This window comes from Aulonocara stuartgranti (genome assembly GCF_965226115.1).
Source record: "Aulonocara stuartgranti genome assembly, chromosome: 7".
Taxonomy (NCBI): Eukaryota; Metazoa; Chordata; class Actinopteri; order Cichliformes; family Cichlidae; genus Aulonocara; species Aulonocara stuartgranti.
This window is the reverse complement of record NC_138945.1, coordinates 15,048,979-15,063,146: the sequence shown is the minus strand read 5'-3', so window position 1 is coordinate 15,063,146 and position 14,168 is coordinate 15,048,979. Positions and strand designations below refer to the sequence as shown.

The following is a 14,168-nucleotide window of genomic DNA, read 5'->3' as shown; positions in this document are numbered from 1 at the left end:
TATAAACCAATCAGTTAGGAAATACGCATTTTTTCCCGCCTTTTGACCAGAGGACGGCAAGTAGTCGCAGATCAGACTCTAGTGCTGTGTGATCGAGGCCCAATGTGCTGATAGGCTGATATCAGCTAGCAAACCAAACATCAGCCAACACCTTTGTTTGGGTTGTTAGGATTGGGTAGTTTGTGATTACCCGAATTAGTGATAGTTGTTGTTTTTGACGGGAATGGGATTAATTTTCTTATTTAATAGTCTGTTGACTGTAAAAAAGAAAATAAAACTACCATGGTAGATACTATATCGGTAAAACATAAGCACTAATAGGAGCTGGCCATGTTATGCACACTTTAGCAGCACTATTTTTTTCTTCACAAACCATGGCAGAGAGTAAATGTAAAGAAGTCTCCATCTAATGGATTAGTACTTAAAAAACAACGTCAATTCATGAAGAAAATGAAAAAACTAGACCTAAAACTGAATGTGTGGTTGTGCACCCTGTTCATTTACTACCGTCTGTTATCCCCACCTGTTCATTCATTTCCTGGCTGCGGGCGAAGGCGCTCTGCATCCGATTGCTTTGTTTAGTTTCTTGCCAGTTTTATCAGTTTTAAAACCCAAATAATCCCAAACAGAAGATTAAATATTCTTTTTGCACAGCTGATTCTTGTGGACTTTTCCTTCTTACGCACGTGCACACAGACACACAAACACACAGAGCATGCATGTGCACTCATTTGACTGGCTGCTCATAAAAACTTCACCCATCTGTAGTGGATTCCAAGCATTTTCTGATAATTATTTTAAGCCAGACTGGATTAATGAGATGCTAATATATAAATGGTTGCATGAAAATATACAAAATTTAAATGTTTTTTTTAATAATGACTCTTTTGCACTATTTTTGCTGTAAACTAAATTACACATACTATGTATTAGTGCAAAAACAATTGGCAAGCAAAAATGAAGTTTGCTGGATTTAAGCTCTTAGATGTGAATAGTTCTGTTTGTTTGTTATATTCATAGATACTTTATTTATAGCCAGATGAAGTGGTGAAGTTATTAAGATTAATCAGATTAGTTGACACTTCAAGTTAACGTTAGTTGCATCCCAAATATGTGACCGATTAAGGAAATTGTTTCGCATCAGTCCCCAGACGTCATTAAATGTGGCAGGTATCAACAAACCTCAGTGTCCTGAGTGACTGTGACATGTCCTAATAGAGTCTTTGTCATTGGAAACTAATCTGAGCATTGTTTCGGTCACAAACAGTCCACATCTTTGTTTGCCACCATTGAAAACACCAGCGCTCGTGTGTGTCTTCTGCTGCTGTGAATGTTTCTGCTGATCTGACGACATCTGCACTCAGATTCACGTGCAAGTACATGTCATTGAGACTCGAACGCTAGGTTTCATTGTGAAAAGGGATTATGGGCTAACAATCGCCACGCTCTCATGGAGACACACTGCACCGGGGCAGAGTTTGATCTAGGCCACACTGTCAGACTAATGACCTGCACCCACTTCAAGCCCCTGAAAAGCCACAGCTAATTGAGACATTGACACAGTGACCAGCAATGCCTTTTATTCTTGTTTAAGAATTAATCAAACGTTGATTATATATGGCTTTTAAATTCATTTTAGCTTTGCATTCAATTCATTTTCAGTCTGAATAGCTTTACCTTTCTTTTTTATGTGTTTGTTTTACAGCAGCCACATTAGCTAGGATTATGTGCTTAAATTGGGAAGAGTTAAAAAAACAGAATTCATTTGATCTAGCGGTGAGAGTCTTTACACTATGGCTTTAAAACCAAGCACAAAAGAGTTGAGATTGAACTGAATAATACCTTTATGTGCTCTAGTTCCAATAGTTACCTTACACATTTTTCTATTGGCTTATAGAACTATTTTAAAACCACTTGACTATATATTTGCCTTAAAATCATTAAAAGAAATGGGATAACATTTGTCAGATTACTCAATTCATTCAACTGAGTAGCTACTTACAAGTTAGATTAACAGAGTCCATCTGCTGCATGTATTACATGCAGCAGATAGTTTCAGGATATCTTTCTGTATTTTAGTTTAATACAGGGGAATGTCACTGATACAGTTTATCACCAGTGAATTATTTTGAAAGTGTGTAATTAGCATCCTGCTGGTACTAAACATTATCTGTGTTGGCAGCCACAGTGCTATTGCTTGAAGTGCAGCTGCAAATATTTGTGAATATTTTCTTTTTTGTTACACAGATTATTGTTGTTATATGAAACTAGGGATGCACTGATCCAGCTTGATCCGTTTTATTTGTCTTATTTATTTGCACTTGTCTTTACAATCACATTGCCTTCCTCCTTGGTATATTAGCTGTGCACCAGTTTGCTGCAAACAACATGAAACTAAATTGATCTGTCAGGAGCATCTGATCTAGGTTTTTGAGTCAGGATCGGCGCAATAGCCAAACCAAATATTGCATCACCAGTTGAAACATTAGAAAGTCAGTCAGAGGTGATGTTAGCTTAATTGGCTTGCCTTGACACAGCTTTAAAAAACAGCTCACAATAGTTAAAAAAATTCATGAGCCAGTTTGTGCTGTTCTAATTATCTTGTCCGAAACCTTGCTTGTTTTGCATAATATCTCATTGATAACATCTCCTGGTAGATATCAGGTTAGAGCTGCTGTAACCAAATCATGTCAGAGGAAGTCTTTATTGTGAACTCTGACTCGCACGTAACCTCCAAAGCAAAGAGTGCTGTTGCATTCAGTCTCTCCTAGAGCTTTACTTTCATCCAGTAAGCGCTTCTAATGAGTTTATGTCCTTTAGTGTATTTATATGGTTCTTTACTTCCAGCTTGCATGAGCTGATGAAGCCGGTGTGACTCCCATGTACACATCGTTACATCATTAACTGTGTCAGTGTTTAAATAAGCCTCTGCTCTGCTATCTTAATTAACACAGTGAGATGTGACAGGATATTCCCAGAGATGGGAACAATAGCTGGGCTCAGAGGAGTCATGGAACACTTAGCTGCCAGACAAGGAATCATATCTACTTTCCCTAAAAGCCTGGCAGATAGACATCTCAGAACCAGAACTGCATTAAAGGAGTCATGTTGAAATAAAGAGCTTGTTATAGTACTGAGCTACACACAGAGTTACTAGCTGCATTTAGATCTGTTGTCTAACTTGAGCAGCTTTTTGACTAATTGTAACTAGACTGAAGCTGCAGTCCTCTCAGGACCATGTCTGTTTTCGTCTGGTAGCCCAGAGCGTGAAAGTCGATCTCTGTCAACCCTGACTTAATCCAGTACGCGCTGGAAGTAATACCCATTTTGCATGTTGATATGACACTATCTGTTTCAGATACAGTAACCAAAGCATTTATAGATGTCACTGTCAGCTTTACCTTTTGTTAGCTGTAGCAGCATTAGTTGGTCTGCGCGTAGTGTCCCAGCTGTTGATCATTTTGAGAACAGTCATAATTTTCAGATTGGAGTTGAAAATCTATTTTAAGAAAAGCTGAGATTGTATTTCTAGATAAAAGTCTGGAATTGTGCTTTCACATTAAATGTTTTTGTTATTTTTGCAAGGTTGAGTACAGTCTCCATCTTTATGTCTGTCCCTTAAATATTCTAAATATATCTGCTCTTTATTTCCTGTGGATTTCCTTCATCACTGTGACCAGTTGCAACCAGAACAGTCAAAGCTTGTTTTTAATCCAAGACCCTGGGAGCTTTTCATCCATAGCAATGTTTGGAAGTCATCCAGTATCTGCTGATCTCTGTATGTTGGCACAGGTGCTTCCAGGTCACCTTTGGCTTCACTTGTTCACCTCATCTCAGTGTGCACCCCGCTGGTTAGGACCAGCCTGCACACACTTGCACATAAAAAGTAACAAAAATATAACACCATGTCAGTTTTCCTGTCAGAAGTCACTCTGGCTTGTCAGGTGGAGCTGTGGCTGCGATGGGTGCTGCTGGTGTGAAAGAGGCACTTAAAATGAAAGTGACAGCCAAACAGCAGCAATCAGCTCCACATCTGCACCTAACGAACGGATATGGAAGCATACCAAGATTCCTTCAGTATCTGGACCCACATGATCGTGATAGTCCAATGATAAGCCTGTTTTTCTAACAAGTCTAATCCCTTCTATCTCCGACAAGTTGCTCAGCAGCATCACCAGCTTTTGCTTGCTGTAGAGCTTTGCTGCCGATGGGTCCTGAGGTCGTCCGATCATCCTGGTCATGTAGAGATGTGCGTTTTTTGGTTTCTGTGTATACTCCGCTGTATTGTTTACCTCTATTATTTAAGAAGAATTAACTTGTCTCTGCTTCTTTTGCTGCTTAAAAAAAACAAAGCTTAATTCCAGTCTGATTTTTTATCAACGACACACTCAAAAAGAGACAGTAGGTTTCAGAAGGACAATAAAAGATGCCTCCACAGTCAAGCGCAGTTATAGTGGTTGACTGCACAAATCATTTTCTGGTCCCTGAGACTAAAACATGTTTCATTTGTACAGAAGAAAAACATTTTTCTCTTCTATAATTTCTACTAAGTCTTTACTTGAAATGCTGTTCACATTTTGATGTTATGTGCAAAGTGCAAAAGTGAAGTATACCTCGTAATGATACATCTTAAAAGGGGGTGTCAAGCTTAATTTAAAAGAGAACTGCCTCGGAGGCTAGATACATGCAGTTAAAGGACCTGCATTTATCTAATGTGAAATGCATGCTGCACCTAATCTTCTGTGTACATCTTAGGTCCAAGGCCTCAACCAGTCATCCAAATCTCCATTTAGTCAAGCAAGCCTAAAAGTCTTGCTAGCTATGGCTTGTCTGGGTTGGTGTGTGGATAAGCACATATTGCTGTGCAGACCACAGATTAATTAAAGTGTTAAATCTAAGCTGGACTAAATTTTGCAAAGGGCAGGATTTGGCACACAGACTTTGACTGAAATATGACATGAAGGATGCTGCATTATGGCTTTCAACGTTTCCACATTTGTTATTTTTTATTAATTTTTACAAAATCTTTGAAGGTCTTTCATTTTTATGTGCTTTCTAGAACATTTTTGTACTGGCAGATGTCTTAATGATTTTGTCTACATCAGTTTGGGTCTGTGTCAGATTATCTTGATATATAATGCAACTGATATCACAGTCAAATGCCCATGCATTCCACTGTTCCAGTTACATTAATGTAATCTAAATCCCTACATTGTGGCTGATTGCATAAGTTGTATTATGTTCACCTTTGCCGGTAGACACACTTACGCACTTGCTCTCAGTGTGAATGGCTGCTGGCTTTTTTTCTTCGTCCATTGTTCAGCATCTGCTAGTTCAACAACAGAGTAGGTCTGTGAATTATGGATGTGCGGGGATGAGAAATGGCGTCTTCTGATTCATTATGTTGTTTGAGACTTCCTTTCCGTGGCAGTACAGGACAGAGTTGGATATTTCCGTTTACATGTATGCTTTAGCTTTGGCAGTGCTGGTAGGTTGGTGCACCACTTTAGTCACTACAGCTGGGTGGACCACTAGAGAAAAACATTGTTTAAAAATCATTGTTTAGGATTATCCCGTGAGATATCTCAGTATCTACCAGATGATTACAAAATGTCTCTGTAGACGGATACAATTTGGAACTGACATTTATGCCGCTTTTGAATGGGGTCACATTAACTTGTGAACACACAGGGGCCTGTTCTCCACATGTGGATTAACCTTTTATCCGGATGAGCAGTCCATAGTAATGGAGACAAATATGGGATTTCCTGCTACTGCTCGTAAACAGTTCCGAATGAAATAAAGAAATTACACCAAGACCTGTGATATGACACAAGCAGCAGGGGATAAAAAGTCAAAATTGATGTCCTGCCAGTTGGTCCATGGAGGTAAAACCACCTCTTTATTAATAATATTCATAGTAAATATTCTGTAATCAGATAGCTTAAAAAAAAAAAATCTGTTCGCAGTCTTTCTCCCACATGGACAGTGTTTTCTGACTAATACACCAGGTGAGCAGAGAAGCCAACATATTTAAAAGTCTTTTTTTGTTCTTTTGTCTTTGTTGTGCTGCTGTTTGCTCTGAATATTAGGGGATAACGGATGAAAGCTCATTATCACAGTGGACAAAGGAGGTCTGCTTTCAGCTTTATACCACCTTTTTTTAAATGATGGTTTGTGCAGTATTAGGCTGTGACCTTTTGGGAAGCGACTGAAAGAATGAGTTGTCAGAAATTAGCTTCCTCCAAAGGGTCTGTGTGCTCTCCGATAGAGGCAGAGTGAAGAGCTCCATCATTCAGGAGGGACTCCTTTCAGTCAGTGAACAGAAGTACACAACCAGTACACAACCAGTGTTGGTCTCAGATATTTTTCATTGCTGTCTGACTGTTTTTTCCTGATCTAGGGCACTTTGGGAGAAAAGTAAACTAGGATTTTTGACACTTTTTAAGGACCAAATACAAACCCGATCAAAAGTTTAAGACCACGTGAAACATGGCAAAAAAAAAAATTTTGCATGTTTTGCAACTTTCCCTTTTTGAATGTGGTCGGGTTGTTGAACTGCAAAAGCAGGATCTCTTGCAGTGCGCCATCGCTGATGAGGTGGGACGCAGTAAGACAGTTATTTGAAATTTCTTTAATGATCCTGAGGGTTATGAAACAAAAAAGTCAAGTGGAAAAACCCCCCAAAATTTCACCAGTACTGAGCTGGGGGATCCAATTGACGGTCCATCAAGACACTGGACGATCCTCGACCTAAATTAAGGCCATTACTGGTGCTGACTGCAGGCCCATAACCATCAGACAGCTTCTGAGACTGGAAGGCTTCAAAAACAAAAAATGTCTTCAAAGGCCTCATCTCCTTGAACGCTGCAGAACTGACCGCTTGGACTTTGCACTTTCAGAGTACCAAACATGGGACATTGAAAGGCAGAAGAAAGTTCTGTTCTCTGATGAGGAAAATATTTGACCTTGATGGTCCTGATGGTTTCCAACGTTACTGACATGACAAACAGATCCAACCTGAGATGTTTTCTATGCACCACAGTGGAGGGGGCACCATAATGTTCTGGGGTGCTTTTTCCTTCAACGGAACCATGGAGCTTCAGGAGGTGCAGGAGCGTCGAACGGCCGCTGGCTATGTCCAGATGTTGCAAAGAGTGTCCCTCATGACTGAGGGCCCTCGCCTGTGTGGTAATGACTTGGGTTTTTCAACAGTACACAATGCCTGCAGGTCAAGAGACTTCTTCCAGGAGAATAACATCACTCTTTTGGATCATCCTACATGTTCCCCTGATGCAAATCCAAGTGAGAACCTTTGGGGATGGATGGCAAGGGGCATTTACAAAAATGGACAACAGTTCCACGCAGTAGATGCCCTTCGTGCAGCCGTCTTCACCACTTGGAGAAATGTTCCCACTCACATCATGGAAACGCTTGCATCAAGCACGCCACAACGAATTTTGAGTGATCAACAATAAAGGTGGAGCTACTCATTACTGAGTTCATGTTTGGAACTGTGATTTCTGTTTTGTGGGAGTTTACAGGTTTATTTTGGAGGTGTGGTCCTAAACCTTTGATCAGTTTTTTCAGTTTAAGCGTTGTTTTCAATAAATTGCATGCTCAAAAAATGTTTGTGTCAGTCCCATTTCTTCTTGTTGCATGTTGAAGTTCTACTTGGAACCTTGTTACAATCTAAACATGCAAAATATGATTTTTTTTGCCATTTTTCAAGTGGTCTTAAACTTTTGATCCGGACTGTATTTCTCTTGTTTTTCCTCTTCCAAACTACTGTTTAATTGAATCGTTCACATCTTTAAGCCATCCTAATCTGAAACTTTTAAACATCCTCATCTGTTTCTTCCTCTCTCTGTGCAGAGAGCAGCCCATCTTCAGTACGCGGGCCCACGTCTTCCAGATAGACCCGAACACCAAGAAGAACTGGGTTCCCACGAGTAAACATGCCGTCACAGTGTCGTACTTCTTCGATAGCACCAGGAATGTATATCGAATCATCAGTCTGGATGGATCCAAGGTGTGTACAAGTAAAGCCAGTTCTTAACCCGACCTGGTACAGGATTGCAGTTTTAACCTATGTTTACATGTTTATCTACATCCTTTTGATTTCATCGAACTTCTTTTACGTGCTTTGCTATAGTAACATTACTTGTTCAGCTATCAAACAATTACGTATTTTTATCGTAGAAATGCTTTCTTCCACCACACATTCCACCACCCAAGAATAATTTTTTGGATTTCACCAAAGTGGAAGTAAAGCACTCTTCCGCAGCGTGTCTTTTGTCCCGTCTCCCTCACCCTCAACCAGTCAGTGAAGATGGCCTTCCCTGAACCCGGCTCTGCTGGAGGTTTCATCCTGTTGAAAGGGAGTTTTTCCTTCTCACTGCCAAGTGCTTACTGATACAGGGCAATTTGATTATTGGGGCTTTCTCTGTATAACTTTTCATGTCTTTACCTTACAGTGTAAGGCACCTTAAGGCGATTGGTGTTGTGATTTGAGGCTATGTAAATAAAACTGAATTGAATTGAAGTTTTAATTGTATATAAATATATTCATATAAATAATTGGAAACACTGGTTTTCCATCAGTGCATATTCTTTGTGACTGCTGTGCCTCAGCCGGGCCTCTCTCCTAGAGCAGTGAAGTTGAACTCAGGCCCGTCATATCTATGTGGCAGTGATTATTTTAGTCTTGAGATAGGTGCAGGGGTGGAGTTAGCATAGTTATGCAAGAGTCTCTATGGGTGACTAGCAGTGCTGTTGTTGAACCAGCAAGTTAGCTGTGCTGTGCTGGAAATAGCAGCAGTCGGGTGGGCTGGTGCTTGGAGGACATTATTATACAGACAACAAGAAGGATTCTCAGCAGAGACACACAATGACTGGTGTTACTTGCAAAGTTCCAGAGGGAGCAAACTTTTGACATGTTTGACATGTTAGTACACCCATGGATCCTAGAAATACACAAAAAGTGGTTATAACCTGTTTGTTAATAATAAGAGTTTTCAAAACTTTATAGTGAGTTCATCCATTTTTTGGCTTCTTGGTTGCACATTTAATAATAATAATTGCATTTATATAGCGCTTTTCGAGACCCTCAAAGTGCTTTACAATTCCACGATTCATTCACTCTCACGTTCACACACTGGTGGAGGCAAGCTACAGTTGTAGCCACAGCTGCCCTGGGACAGACTGACAGAAGCGAGGCTGCCATATCGCGCCATCGGCCCCTCTGGCCATCACCAGTAGGCGGTAGGTGAAGTGTCTTGCCCAAGGATACAATGACCAAGATCGAACCGGCAACCTTCCGGTTACAAGATGAGCTTCCCAACCCCCTGAACCACGACTATTTTGGTTTACTCAGCAGCAGCAAAAGCAGGCAGATGTTTTCAACAACAGGAAAAAAACTGTCCGACATGCAACCTGCTCCAGCTGCTAGCTGCTGAGCTTTTAACAGCTCAACAAACACAGTCATAATTACTCATAATGTTTCTCCCTCACTGCTGCTGATTGTGTAAATGGGCAACTGTTTGCAAGATCAATTAAAAAGTTGATTTTATGTCAGTAGTTTCTGCTGCCCCCAAGTGGTTCATGAAATTGATATCACAAGCTAAAAACAGCCACTTGCAAATTGTTGACATTTGCCTACCCGCTGTGTTCAAATGCTTATTTTGAAAACCATGAATGTTTGTTTCTGCTCTTCCCTTCTGTTAACTTTTAGAAACCACTGTTATGTGTTACTGTAAGTGTATAACTAATGAGAAACATACATATATATTTGGTAAATCAGCAGTTTTTTCTACCAGGTCAGACTTTTTTTGGAGGTTTATCTTGGGTGTTTGGTGAAGGAGTCAAAAAAAAAAAGAAAAATCAATACAAAACTGCACTCATAAAAGTTACTTTTTTTAAATCTAAAAATTCCCATGAACCATGAGCAGTCTAGAATGATCCAGCCTTACTTACTCCACTACTTGGGCAGATTCCATCCAAGAACTAGTGCAAATTTTATTGTTTTTATATTGTTTTAAAGACCACATGTACAGACGGAGATACCCATGCACCTCCTCACAGAACCGCTCTTTAAATTCAGTGTCCATCCTGTTTTCCTCTGTTTGTTCATGTGCACTTACAAAGTAGTGGTCACAACACATTGGAGGGTACACATGGCTTCTGCCCCATGATGGTAGGCCACTCCACACTGCCCCGGACCCCTCCTGCTGTAGTGGGCTCATGTCACTCTCTTGGTCTGCGTGCGGCCATCCCTGACCACCAGGCTTGTGCACTTCGATCAGGTTTTGACAGTCTGATGGAGTCATTTCCAACTGCATAAAGCTCAAGAAAAGCAAGCATGCTGACCTTGAGCTGACAGTGATTTCTTTTCTTTAGCTCTAAACTCTCTTTGGCTTGAATAAGCTGTTCATGTGTACATTTGATTATGACGTTCTGTCATGTGCAACTTGTCCCCAACAGGCCATTATAAACAGCACCATCACCCCCAACATGACGTTCACCAAGACATCGCAAAAGTTTGGCCAGTGGGCGGACAGCCGAGCCAACACTGTCTACGGCCTCGGCTTCTCATCAGAGAGCCACCTGGTTAAGGTGAGAAACTGCCGATGCCCTATCAGAAACCAGAGCTCGCTGCTCAGTTGCCAGCCGTGCTGTAGTATCAGTTGTTTCTGTTACTTCAGTTTGCAGAGAAGTTTGCAGAGTTCAAGGAGGCGGCACGGTTAGCCAAGGAGAAGTCTCAGGAGAAGATGGAGCTCACCAGCACGCCCTCTCAGGTAACAGACATTAAAAACACTACCGCTGCCTCAGACCTAGTACCACCACCACAGGTGATGCAGAAGTGCTGGCAACTTGTTGTAATACAAACCCAACTGTTGAGACACTGTGCAAAGTGTAAAAACACAATGCAAGAATTTGCAAATCTTATAATCCCATATTTCCTTCATTATATAACATGAGTGTTTAAACTGAAAAAATCTGCAATTTTAAGAAAAATGCTGGCTCATGTTGATTTTTGACAGCAGAAACACATCTCAAAGAAGTTGGAACAGGGCCGTGCTTGTCACTATGTAGCATCTTCTCTTCTGTTAACGACAGTTTGTAACCATCTGGGAACTGAAATATTAGAGAATATAGACAAAGCTAACACGAGTAAATACAAACTGCAGTTTTTAAATGATGATTTTATTTACCAAGAGAAAAGAGGTATCCACACATACCTGCCCCCTCAATGGAATAACTTGTGCCACTCCTGGCAGCAATAACTGGCAATGAGTCTTTCACGTGACTGTGGAGGAATTTTAGCCCACTCTTCTTTGAAACATTGTATTAATGTAGCTCCATTGGTTTTTGTTTTTCTTCTTAGCCTGTTCAAGGTCATGCCAAAGCATTTTAATCAGATTTAAATTTGGATTTTGAGCTGGATACTGAAAGAAAACCTTCATTTGAGGTGGACTTGCTGGTTTGTTTCAGATTGTAAATTGAAAATGAAAATTCTCCTTCATGATTTTCTCAGTAGACATTAGAAATTGTTGTTCCATACGTTTTGGCGTCCCAGGTCCTAAAGCAGCAAAGAAGCCCCAGACTATCACACTACCACCACCATGTTTGACAGTTGGTATGATCTTTTTATGAAATGTCGTGAGTTTTACAGCAGATGTAACGGGACTCAAACCTACCATCAAGTTCAACTTTTGTCTCATCAGTCCACAGAATATTTTTACAAAAGTTCCCAAGATGTTTGTTGCAAATGTGAGATGAGCTCTTGTGTTCTTTTGGTCAGCAGTGGTTTTCTCAGTGGATGCCATTTTTGCCAGTCTCTGTCTTATACAGACAGAGACTGTTTAAAAAAAAAAAACCCAAAAAGATTGTCATCAACAACTACAGTAATGGAAAAATGTGACTGGTTTCTGAGTTTCACCCCAGCTGTGAAACTCAGAAACCAGTCTTACTTGTTATCATCTATCGTCCACCTGGGCCTTACACAGAGCTTCTGTCTGATTTCTCAGACTTTATATCTAATTTAGTTCTGAGCTCAGATAAAATAATTATTGTGGGTGATTTTAACATCCATGTAGATGCTAAGAATGACAGCCTCAACATGGCATTTAGTCTGTTATTAGACTCAATTGGTTTCTCTCAAAATGTAAAAGAACCCACCCACCACTTTAATCACACTCTAGATCTTGTGTCAACATATGGCATAGAAACTGAACATTTAACAGTGTTTTCTGAAAACCCTCTCCTGTCTGATCATTTCCTGATAACATTTACATTTACAATAATTGATTACACAGCAGTGGAGAGTAGACTTTATCAAAGTAGATGTCTTTCTGAAAGCGCTGTAACTAAGTTTAAGAATATAATCCACCCACTGTTATCATCTTCAATGCCCTGTACCAACATAGAGCAGAGCAGCTATCTGAACGCTACTCTACAGAGGTCGATTATCTTGTTAATAATTTCACCTCCTCACTATGTACGACTCTGGATACTGTAGCTCCTGTGAAAACTAAGGTCTCTAATCAGAAGTACCTGACTCTGTGGTATAATTCTCAAACACGTAGCCTAAAGCAGATGACTCGTAATCTGGAGAAGAAATGGCGTGTCACAAATTTAGAGGATCATCATTTAGCCTGGAGAAATAGTTTGCTGCTTTATAAGAAAGCCCTCCGCAAAGCCAGAACATCTTACTATTCATCACTGATTGAAGAAAATAAGAACAACCCCAGGTTCCTCTTCAGCACTGTAGCCAGGCTGACAAAAAGTCAGAGCTCTTGTGAGCCAACCATCCCTTTAACGTTAACGAGTAATGACTTCATGAACTTCTTCACAAATAAAATTTTTATCATTAGAGAAAAAATTACCAGTAATCATCCCACAGATGTAATATTATCTACAGCTACTCTTAGTACCATTGATGTTAAGTTAGACTCTTTTTCTCCAATTGATCTTTCTGAGTTAACTTCAATAATTACTTCCTCCAAACCATCAACGTGTCTTTTAGACCCCATTCCTACAAAACTGCTCAAAGAAGTCCTGCCATTAATTAATTCTTCGATCTTAAATATGATCAACCTATCTCTAATGATCGGCTATGTACCACAGGCATTCAAGCTAGCTGTAGTTAAACCTTTACTCAAAAAGCCATCTCTAGACCCAGCAGTCTTAGCTAATTATAGGCCAATCTCCAACCTTCCTTTTAGGGCTGGGCCATATTATACCGTTCACGGTAATACCGGTATAATGTTAGGCAACGATAGGAAAATGAAATATCGCGATAGAATGGGAGTAAAACGCGCATGCGCAGTGCCTTTGTTTTCATACGCACATGGCCGATTGTTGAGTGAAACAGATGAACCAGAATTGGTTTGTAAAAATGGTGCAACTTCCGTGATGTGGAACTGGTTTGGTGTTTGTCCGTCAGATACACAACAAAGCACATTTTTTTGCAGAACATGCAAGCGGCCGTCGTTATTGTCGTATTTGTCGGACTAAGATGCTCTTAAATCTGGGAGTAATCTGGGTCCTAAACTCCGTATGCTTCAGGTCAAACAACACTGCAGCATCACTTAGAGTTAAAAACTGTCTAAATTCTTTCATCTTTAATAAAACGATCAGCATTGCTGCTTTACCAGGTGTAACTATAAAGTTTAACTTCCAGGCATCCATGAAAACAAAAGTTATTACATTTAACGGAGTTAGAAGTTACCAGGAAGCTAGCGGAAGTTAGCTCGCTAGTTTCGCTAGTTACCTAAGCATGATATTGCATGTTCTGACTGAGAGATTTCTGAAAAAAATCAAACGTACAGCTCTGCTATCACTTCCAACATAAATGAAGACAGGAAACTAAACAGCAGTGACGTTTGTAGGGTTACTGAAGTTGGGCTAGCTGGTATATAATGATGTGCTATGTGATCGCTAGCGACACAGCTATGTTAGCATAACATAAACAGTGAAGCTGGAGGACGAACACTAACACTTTTCCACTTATAAAAGTTAACGTGAAGGTTCTTCATGGTTAGAGACGAATGCAATCGCATGGCAGGATGCTGTAAACGGACCAAACTTCAGTCAGGAGAACAACTGAGATAATCCATCCACAATACGAGGTTAGTCATTAATATACTGCAACAACATGGGAATAG

General features: G+C 40.2%; 1 protein-coding gene across 3 annotated transcripts in view; it reads left to right on the top strand.

Annotated features, from left to right (window-relative positions):
- The window catches only part of homer1 (homer scaffold protein 1), a 28,283-nt gene that overhangs the window by 5,304 nt on the left and 8,811 nt on the right, over positions 1–14,168 (top strand). For all 3 annotated transcript variants that reach the window (XM_082541526.1, XM_082541525.1, XM_082541524.1), the window contains exons 2-4: positions 7,876–8,032; positions 10,483–10,614; positions 10,704–10,796. In XM_082541526.1, the coding sequence (XP_082397652.1) occupies positions 7,876–8,032; positions 10,483–10,614; positions 10,704–10,796 (382 nt within the window). The remainder of the gene's footprint in view (positions 1–7,875; positions 8,033–10,482; positions 10,615–10,703; positions 10,797–14,168) is intronic.